Below are 10,595 nucleotides of genomic sequence, written 5' to 3'. Positions count from 1 at the left end.
CGGCCAGAACACCACTTAGGTCAGTGTTATGCAGACAAACTTTTGTTTGCCAAATTAAATGGCGGCTGCTTAGTTTGCTCGGAGGTGGTTATGTCGAGTTTGGCACAGGGTTGCACGTTCATTATGGTTTTCATGGCTATTGCAAACACGAAATGAGAATTTCAGATGTACATAACGCGCAAAATTTAAAATTTTTGTATATGACAACACCGAATTTGCTGCAGTTTGACCAAACAAAATTAGTTTGCTGTGAGAGTCGCCAAACTCGCTCTCTCCGAGTTTGCTGCAACAACAATTGCACGCAGTTTGCCAAACAAAATTTCTGCATAACACCGACCTTATAGATGTTAGTGGCGCGCCGCTCAGTGGCGTCAGCAGAGTGCTGGCCACCAGTACCAAAGCCAAGCCACTACAGCCTAACGCTCATAACGGAACAAGGAGCCGTTACCCAGCCACTGCAAGTAACGCTACCGAATGTTTTCAATTGTTATATGTTCTTTTCATAGTAATTAAGATAATAAGTACGATTTACCAGAGCCCCGAAACTACAAATTTATTGTAGCGAACCCTGAACTCGGCGAATATACCCCAGCATTGTAGAAGAAGCATCGGGGCAACCAAAACGCTTCGTTACAATTGGCGCCCGAGCAGGGACTCTTGGTAGATCGTACGCGTTCATAGAAAAAATTATTGTATGTTTGATACGAACAAAATGGCAGAGTTAATCAACACAGCATGGCTAGATGGTATACCCAAGGAGCAACTAGTATCCATCGCACAGGAATTGGGGATCGAGTGCGCGGGTACCGCCCGAGAAATACGCAAGCGCATAACGGCGCTAGCGGTCAACGCGCACCACAACCCAGATAGATATGATTTGATAATTGTTGTTGTTGTTGTTTCCCTAAAAAAAGAAGTATACCGATATACTCAGCTCAATCATCTCTACCGATTCCATTTTTTTTTTATGTGAGATTTAACGACCGTCTTCACATGCTTGAAAATCTCGCGTGCATTCTGCTTTTTTCTCTCGCAAGCGGATAGAGTTTTGTTGACTGGGCATTTGACAGCATACTTTTTCATTTGTAAAATGTCGCCAAACAAGAAGGTACAAGCCTTGCAGGCTCTTAAAAGTTTGAGAAAATTAGAAAATCTGCATAAAGAGATGTATACTACATATTTTCAAATGAAAAATGGCTGCCTCTAAAATTGTATTTGCCTCCAAAATAAACGATGTTGCTAGCCTGAAAAATTCTGCGAAATGAGAACATAGCTGTCAAACAACAAAAATGACAGTTGAAAGCAAACGAGAGCCCGCATACTGCTCGGTATGCGAGAAAAAGCATGCTTCGTACTTTTTGCGGTCTACACGTGCGGCTTCTCGCATGTGTCGTCACGCAAGTGAGATTTCCCAGCACGTGAAGACGGCCGGTTAGAGCCAAACTGCATTTGTTCCGATAATACTAAAAAAACAATCGATAGTAGCGAAAAATAAAAAAATTTGATACTATCGATAATTTTGTAGATCCAATAACTACAAAATTAAAATTTAGCCAGCAAGTCAGTAAAAAATATAAGAAATAGGAAATTTTATTCTTACCGCCTTAACATTTTTTGTCATGCAGTAGGCGGCTAATAAACAACTTGGTTCCCGCGTGCTATGTCTTCTTACAGATAACTGCACTAATGATTACCATCGCTAATTAATTTGGAAACAAACAATTTTTAACGTTTCACAATGACGAATAGGTGGAAAAAATATATATTGTGGTTTGCACAAGAGCATTTAGATTTTCGTGTTGCAGTACGTATAGATACTTGATTCAAGCTTTAGCAAATATTCGTAAATACATATGTACATGTAATTACTTTTATATTCCTATAGGAATTTAACTCCATTCTTAAGCTATTTGGCTTGAAACATAAAAAATTGGACATAAATTTAATGGTATGTAACAAATATTGTAATGGTTACCAATACCCCATTCATAATTTGTTTTGAAGAAACCGTTTTGGATAGTTGAGTTTCCTAATGATGAAGAGGTTATGAAATTAGCATCCCGTTCTGTGAGCCTGCGAAGTGTCTATGAGTTGTGGTCTCATTCTAAACACCTGGGTAGTTTCCATGAAAAATTAGGAAATTTCATTGCAAATAACGAAGATCTAGTTGAACCATATACCACAAGTACATTTAAGATTGTTGTTGAGACCTACAATAAACATATTTCGCAAAAAGAAAAAGTAGAAAAAATAGAGACCTTGGATTACATGCCACTACATGGCGCTGTGGACCTAAAAGCTCCTCAAAACGAATGGTGTTATATTGAGTTTTATGGGCTCGACCCATCAGCAGTGTCGTCAGAACCAGAGGATGTACTGTTTGGACGTTTAGTAAGTAACTATCGACTTTAAGATTAACTTATAATTATATTTATTTATTTATTCTTCTCTGAAGATTGCCAATGGCCAGCGAGAACTCATTAAAGAGCTTTCATTGAAAAAACGTAAATTTATCGGCAATACTAGTATGGATGCACAACTAAGTCTTCTAATGGCAAATCAAGCACTGGTTAAAGACTATGATTTAGTTTTAGATCCGTTTGTAGGTACTGGATCCTTATTGGTGAGTGCCGCAATTTTTGGGGGTAGGTAGACTTAGTACATAAATAATATTAGCAGGCTCCATTTATGATTCATTTCATAGGTTATGTACTTGGTACTGATATTGATTTTATGATGCTCCATGGACGTTCACGGCCAAGCCGTATAACACAGAAAGTGCGGGAAAAGGATGAGAGAGTTCGCTCTAATCTTGAACAATACGGTTGTGGGGATCGATACCTCGATGTAATTATATCGGATTTTTCTAAGCCCCTCTGGCGCGAAGATATAAAACTCGACGCCATTATAACAGATCGTAAGTCAAATACATATACATATGTACCCACACATATGAATATACAAAATTTTCAATTTATTTGATGTCTTGGCTTGGTAAATTAACTAGTAAGATTTTGCTGTATTACCCTGCATTTACATATATACTACCTGTTTTATAACTTTAAAGTTATAACATTTCAAAGTCATTATTTTGTCTTATTTATTATATTTACATATGCACTTATCAAGCACCATATGGTATTCGTGAAGCCACTGAAAAAGTAGAGACAAAGAAGACATCAAAGCAAAATACCAGAATTAAAGATATGCCTCATTATCCGTCTACTTCTCATTATGCCTTAAAACACCTTTATCATGATCTTCTTAATTTTTCTGCACAACATTTGAAAGTAGGCGGTCGTTTGGTGTGTTGGCTGCCGTACCATCGGTTTGTATCAACAGGTACCAAAAATATATAAATATTTGAACATCATCCCAATTTTTATAGGGAAGACTATAACCATGACATGATTCCACAACATGGGTCTCTTATGCTGATAGCCAATTCGGAACAACCTCTTTCAGGACTTACATCTCGTCGGTTACTCACATATGAAAAACTTGATGTGCTTTATACAAAGGAGGTTGCGCAGCCTGCATGTACCTTTCCGATCTCACTCGATTTTCGGGACAGGTATTTCAACAATGGTCTGGAATCTCGCACCGAAAGACGCTTACGCAAAGCAGAGCAACGTGAACTCGGTCGCATTGAGGCCCTTAAAAGAGGTAAAGCTGTGATTGACAGCAAAGAGTTGAAAATAAATTTAAATAAATCACGTTTTACGTAGTACATTACAATTAATTTTTTGTACAATTTCTTATATTGTGCCGATTAGGTACATATAAGGCCATTAGAGCAGAAGTAGCGTAACTCACAATTTCTTGTTTTATACTTAAGTTTGTAAAGAAGTTTCAAATAAATTTTAAAATAAATTCGCATAATCCTTAATTGAAGATAGACTTTGTACCTTAAAATTAAGGAATGATCGACTGTTATTTTGAAATGTAACACATTTGAGACTATTTTAAATAGGTAAGTACAAAAAAATTATTTTGGGTTAGCCCACTTCTGCTCTCACGGCCTAATATGTACATATATAAGCATGAAATTTTTGGGTCACTTTATTTTTGATTAAGATATAAAAGTTGTGTGAGAAGAAAACAACCGATTTAAGGTTTACAATTTATTTGGCATCCGAAATGTTCAGAGAAACACTTAACAAATACATTTGTGGCTTCCTCTACGCCTACATGGCGTTTCAGTTCCCGACTCAATGAAGTTACTCCCTTTCCTTCAATACCACAAGGCACAATATGGTCGAACCAATGCAAATCTGTACAACAATTAAGGCCAATACCATGAGTGGTAACATATCGGGAGCCATGTACGCCTATAGCACAAATCTTGTTATTCCCCACCCATATGCCGGTATCTGATGTCGCAGTTGCCTGCAAAACGCCCATGTTTCTACAAGTTGCAATAACAGTCTGCTCCAGTGTTGCAACATACCACCGCATTTTTGGTTGGAATTGACGCAAGTGAATTATAGGATATGCGACCAACTGACCGGGTCCATGAAATGTGATTAAACCGCCACGATTTGTACGATAGAATTCAGCTCCCAGCTTGCGTAAACGTCGTTCATCTTCTTCGGTGTAATTCTTTGTTCGTATTCCTATAGTATAAACAGGATTGTGTTGCTGCAGAATAAGATAATTACGAAAGTTTGCCCAATCTTCAGCATTTTGAGTACTCAATTGTTTTTGTATCCTCAATCCAGAATTATAATTGTGCTGTCCAAGGCGAATCAAATTAACGACAGGTTCAATTTTTTTCATCGCTAATAGCGTTGAAAACGTAACCTACTACATTTTGTAAAAAATTTAAGATTTATCAAATGACAACTGGTCAGCTGTGTCCATAATAGTTGTGTTTTCGTATTCTCAAGCAAAAAATATCCAGTAACTTGCCAGTAAAGAAATTTCGGAGAGTAAGCGAATATTTACTCCCAATGAGTGAAATATGCAAGAAAGTACGAAAACGCAAAACCAGCAAGAAGTTGCTAGTTTTATGAACAGCTGATTAATTTGTTATTTTCCGATGCAGTTTTCTTAGAAAACTAGTATTTTCCATCTTATTATATATTTAAATGGGTTTATTTTGTCAATTGCAACTCTAAAAGCACCACAAACAATTATTTTGTTAATGTGAATTACAATAAGCATCATGCCGTCAGCGTTTTTCTTACTTGCAAATAGTTGCTAGTAAAAATTTATCCAATAAAAATCCAGTAAAACTTGCAAGTTCAGCTGTCATTTTTGCTCTCTCAATTTCCCCTCTTTTGCTAGTTTCTTGCCAGGTTTTGCGTACGAAAACGACATCCAGTAAAAAACCAGTAAATAGTCTGTTCCTTTGAACTTCGGACTAAAACCTGTGGAACTGTCAAACTACAATTTTACGCTCTCAAATGAGAGTAAAAGGAGAACAGATGCAGAAGTGCATAGGAATGCAAAAAGCACTATTTCCTGTAAAAACGTCAGACGGCTTGTTTACATGTCATTGGCACTACACTGATTTGGCTGAAATATCACTAAATAATTAATAAAATCTATACATATTTAAATATTTCGTTGTTTACTTCCATTTTATAACAAATATAAGGTTCTTTGCTTTCACCGCTTCCTGTTTTTGTTTGCACATGTAAATCAGCTGATGGTTTGACACTTTTCATGAACTTACAGGAAAAAAATCTCCGGACTAAATCCTGTAACTTCTGACTAGGAACAGTTGCTCAGTTACTCTCTCAAATGTGTTCCCACTTACAGGTTTTATGTCAATAGGAACGACTTCCTGTAAGTTCTGACTAAATCCTGTAAACCGGACTGCTATTGGAACAGACTAAAAATTAGTACTGGATTTACTGCATATTGCGTACGCGAACAGGGCTAATGTGTTTGGTCCCCGAGGAGTACTTTTGGGTTGTGTGCAGCGTTTTCGTTTTGTACGCACGGCAACACTTACTGTGGGGAATTTCGCCTTATGGTCAGAAAAAGTTCTTTTCGTGGATAAAATATACATAATTATGTTTTATTTATGAATAAAATGTAGGCTAAAAGCGCAAATAGTCAACGACGTAACGTAAACGTAGGTTCCCTGCAAAAATCGCGACTACTCCATTCATGCATGTAGAGAGTACTCCCTAAGGGCCATGGAGTACTCCAAAATTAACCACAATTCATATAAAAAATATGGTCCAATTAACATTGCGATGTCCTAGGACAGGACCATATACTCCATCCCTGCATTACATCAGAGTAGCACAAAACTACTCCAACATATTAACAGTGGCATTGTTGTTATATTTTTTCGTTTGTACACGCTTTTGTTCTTCACTTCTCAAATGCTTTTTCGAAATTAATAAAAACCAAGACAAAAATTAAAAATTACATGTTGCCTCTGACGGCATTCGAACCCGAATATGCTGGGAGCTAAGAAATAACAGCGAGCATCTCTACACGTTCAGCTACAGCCAGACATGCAAATGTGCTTTCAAATGCTCCACTTCAATCACATTTCGTTAAAACACGAGCAGTGATCGGGTAACAAACAATAAGCTGGCGCAGAGACACGTGTTGCTCCGCTACAGCATGACAGAGGAACACTTTTGTAAGTACTCCAATATACCACAAATAGACTACATGGTCCAATGATTTTTGCAGGGTTGACGTAGACATGATCTACCTTATGGGATTCGTGTGTTAACGAAAACTCGCCACCATAGCGGTGAAGCTGCCGTTAGATAGATAGATAGATAATTAATGGAGGCATGCACTGCGACCAGCAGGTCTATTGTGCCCTCAACCATTTACAGTACCTCATCTAATCCTAGAGAGCCCAAAAATTTGAGGAGATCCCCAGGGATTAGCGATTGTATTGCTTCGTTACTTGGCCAGTAGTGGCCCAGGTACCTCTCCCGTCTTCTCGCGACCGCCACGCATTCGCTAAGCAGGTGCACGGGAGTCTCCTCGGTCACGTCGCAGAAACGACATAGGTCGTTGGACCAAATCCCTAGCTTGTGCAGATGGCCTCTCAGTCTGCAGTGACCCGTCAGAAAACCTGTTATGATCCTTAGTTTTCCCTTGGATAGATTAATAACTGCCCTGTACCTCGTGAGGTTGTAGCCTCCCAGTAGTTGTTTTGCTTGACGTAAGCCTGTAGTGTTGCGCCAGTGTTGATTCCTTTGTGTGTTCCTTTCTTTCCTGAGCTCTTCCTTGATTGTACTGGGTCCAATCGCTAGGAAGGGCTCAGGCCCTATAGGCGACGAGGCGGCCGCCAGTCTAGCTAGTCGGTCCGCTTCTTCGTTGCCCGCAACTCCTATGTGTCCTGGTACCCAAGTTAATTGGATTTTGTTGTGCACTGCCAGGCTGTTGAGCCTATCTATGCACTCAAGAACCAAGGATGACTTGACCTCAAATGCTGAGAGGGCCTTGAGTGCCGCCTGGCTGTCGCTCAATATTAAGATTCTCTCATTACGGTAATTCCTCCGTAGGTTAATCTCTGCACACAGACTGATGGCATAGACCTCCGCCTGGAAGATACTCGGGTACCCCCCCATAGGTACCGAGAGCTGCAGCCTCGGCCCGTAGACGCCAGCCCCAATGCCTTCCGGAGTCTTCGAGCCGTCTGTGTACCATTGCAACGAGCTCGATTGGATCAGCCTCTCCATGAGAGAGGAGCTCCAGGTCGCCTTGGTGCAAAGCTCTATTTTGAAATTCCTGTCAAAGTTAACCATCTTAGGCCTGTCGTCTCTGGGGAGTAAAGCTAGCGGAACTTGGGAGCCTAGCTTGTCTCTGTTCCTTAATGATATAGTTCTGCCCCTGCCAAAGCCTTCCCTCGCGAAATTTAGTAGAGTTCGCTTTGCAGCCTGTTCTATGGTAAGGTACAGCGGCTCGAGCTCGAGAATCACCTCCAGCGCTGCCGTCGGACATGTGCGCATTGCCCCCGTGATGCATACACATGCCAGACGTTGAAGCTTGGTGAGGGATTGCCTCACCGTGGTGAGGGTGGTTCTCGAGGCCCAAGCCACTGCTCCATAGGTGACTATTGGTCTAACTATCATGGTATACATCCATCTCAGAATCCTGGGACTGCAGCCCCAGGTCTTTCCTGCCAGGCGTTTGCATACCATTAGTGCCCTCGTAGCTTTGGAAGTGACCGCGTCAACATGTGCCTTCCACAGAAGTTTAGAATCCAGGGTTAGTCCTAGATATTTGACTTCGGTGGCGACGTTGATGGCGACCCCATTCAAAGAAATGTTCCTCATGCCTGGAAGCGTTCTTCTTCTAGTGAAAGGGACAATAACCGTTTTAGAGGGGTTGATGCTGAGGCCCATGTCCGCGCACCAGCCTCTTGCCAGGTTTAGTCCCCTTTGCACTATGTCACATAGAGTGCTCACGAACTTTCCTCTGGCGATAATCACGATGTCATCCGCATAGCCTTGGCAGCGGATGCCATTGTCCGTGAGAATCCGTAGAAGTTCGTCCACAACTAGGCTCCACAGGAGAGGGGATAAGACTCCTCCCTGCGGGCAACCTTTCGTAGTTTTTAACTGTACCACGCTGTCCCCGATATCGGTTTCAGCGATTCTTGAATTTAGTAGCCAGGCTATCCACCTGCGGATCGTTGCCTGCACATTGCGTTTTTCGAGTGCCCGGTCGACACTGATATGAGAGGTGTTATCAAACGCCCCCTCAATGTCGATGAAGGCACAGAGTACTGTTTCCCCACACTCAAATGCATCTAGTACTTCCGTAGATAGGGTGTACAGTGCGGTGTCCGTAGACCTGCCCACTCTGTAGGCATGTTGGTCGGGGTGTAAAGGCACCTGTTTAAGGGTGCTGTTCCTGATTTCATGGTCGATCACCTTCTCCATCGCCTTAAGCAGGAAGGAGGTAAGGCTTATCGGCCTGAAGGACTTAGCTAGAGAATAATCTCTCTTACCTATCTTCGGGATAAAAATGACCCGAGCCCTTTGCCACGCCTCGGGGATGTGAGCGAGCGCTAGGCTAGCCCTCATGATGTTCACGAGGTGTGGAAGTAGGAGCTCCTTGCCCTGCATCAGCAGCACTGGACTGATGCCATCCACCCCCGGGGATTTATACCGGTCAAAGGAGTCCAACGCCCAACAGACTGATCGGTGGGTAAATAGACTCCTAGCCAGCTTCCAGTCCACCGGGGACGGCCTGGTCCGTCGGCACGGTGTCTCTCCCGAAGTGGGAGTGGCATCCGGGAAATGGGCCGAAAGCAGGGCAAGTGCCCTTTCCTCTTCGTTGCCTGAGTACGTGCCATTGGCTAGCTGGATTGCTAGTCTGGTATCTGTATGGTCCCTTGCCAAGGCCTTGTGTAGCCTGGCAGCTGAAGGAGTCGATGAGATGCCCTCACAGAACTTCCTGAAACTGTCGCGTTTAGCCCTCCTGATTTCTTTACTGTAGTTAGACATGCTGAATACTCATCCCAGCGCCCTGTGCGCTTTGCACTATTAAATAGCTTGCGTACCTCCTTTCTGAGCACCGATAACTTCCGAGACCACCAGTTGGGCTGCGCCTTCCCTCCTGGTTTTGTCTCCGGGCAGCTTGAGTGAAAGGCATCTACAATGGCGCCATTTAACTCATTGACGGTGCTCTCTAGGATCATGCAGTTAGTGTACCTGTTCCTGGACTTAATTCCAGTTAGGTTTGACTCTAAAGTCTCGCTGTACTTTGTCCAGTCAGTTTTCCTGGGGTTCCTGTTTGCCTGCCTAGTTATGACCTCTACTCCCAGTGCAAACTGGATAATCCTATGGTCTGACAGTGAGGGCTCCGATGAGACCCCCCACTGGGTGACCAGAGGGCTAGCCAGTCTGTTGCTAAGCGTGATGTCTAGTACCTCCTCTCTAGCCCTCGTTACAAATGTCGGTGTTTGGCCAACATTGTGGATGCTTAGTTCCTCACTTAAGATGTACTCTAGGAGACACTCACCTCTGCGGTTCGTATCCGTGCTGCCCCACTCGACATTGTGGGCATTCGCATCGCACCCTATGATGAGGTGAAGCCGTCTCTTCCTGAAGAATTCTACTAGCTGCTGTACCTCTTGCGGAGGGGCGTAGTTGCTGTCCCCCGGGAAATAAGCCGCGGCAAACACCACCTCTAGGCTTCTGCCACTTAGCGAGAGCGACGTTGCTCTCTCTCTATCAACAGTAAATTTGACATGCTGCTACGCATGTTCCCTACGCACGTATTCTATCGTTCTTGCGTACGTAACGTATTGATACGCCACAATAAAGTTAGATTCTTTCCCGTACGCAATGCGGGATCCCGCGGCATCCCAAAACCGCCCAGAAATCATTCCCGTACTCAACAAAAAGGGTAATAGAGAGCAAAAGTTGGGAATAAATGCGGAATACCTACAATTCTCAAATTAAACAAATTCATATGGGGATCGATAGATAGAGACCAATGAGGTGAGCGTATATTTTTCTTATTTATATATTTTTATTTTTATTTTTTTGGAAACAAATACCACAACAATTATTAAAGGTTAAAGCTCAAATTAGGCATCTCTTTTCTTTAATCTAATGCAGCGTTTTTGCTGCATTTAAAATGCAACATTTAGCACT

General features: G+C 42.2%; 2 protein-coding genes across 3 annotated transcripts; one reads left to right on the top strand and one right to left on the bottom strand.

The window, feature by feature from the left end:
- The first annotated feature begins 1,506 nt into the window (after window positions 1-1,506).
- LOC118737131 (tRNA (guanine(10)-N2)-methyltransferase homolog) lies at window positions 1,507-3,894 on the top strand. 2 transcript variants are annotated; one of them, XM_036467436.1, is made up of 8 exons: window positions 1,507-1,560; window positions 1,626-1,804; window positions 1,886-1,948; window positions 2,005-2,391; window positions 2,456-2,623; window positions 2,680-2,917; window positions 3,130-3,328; window positions 3,389-3,894. In XM_036467436.1, exons 2-8 carry the CDS (start codon window positions 1,739-1,741, stop codon window positions 3,726-3,728), a joined length of 1,461 nt encoding a protein of 486 aa, XP_036323329.1. In that variant the 5' UTR covers window positions 1,507-1,560; window positions 1,626-1,738; the 3' UTR covers window positions 3,729-3,894. The 2 variants fall into 2 exon arrangements, with proteins under 2 accessions (XP_036323329.1, XP_036323330.1); XM_036467437.1 differs by having other exon boundaries at window positions 1,524-1,804; window positions 2,456-2,645; window positions 2,705-2,917.
- A 215-nt stretch (window positions 3,895-4,109) lies between these two features.
- Window positions 4,110-4,876, bottom strand: LOC118737132 (putative lipoyltransferase 2, mitochondrial). Its single transcript, XM_036467439.1, has one exon. It carries the CDS (start codon window positions 4,777-4,779, stop codon window positions 4,111-4,113), a length of 669 nt encoding a protein of 222 aa, XP_036323332.1. The 5' UTR covers window positions 4,780-4,876; the 3' UTR covers window position 4,110.
- Window positions 4,877-10,595: the final 5,719 nt, after the last annotated feature.

This window comes from Rhagoletis pomonella, unplaced genomic scaffold, assembly GCF_013731165.1.
Source record: "Rhagoletis pomonella isolate Grant_MI unplaced genomic scaffold, Rhpom_1.0 Rhpom_scaffold_00004, whole genome shotgun sequence".
Lineage (NCBI taxonomy): Eukaryota > Metazoa > Arthropoda > Insecta > Diptera > Tephritidae > Rhagoletis > Rhagoletis pomonella.
The sequence above is the reverse complement of the archived record's forward strand: the minus strand, read 5'-3'. Positions and strand labels throughout refer to the sequence as shown.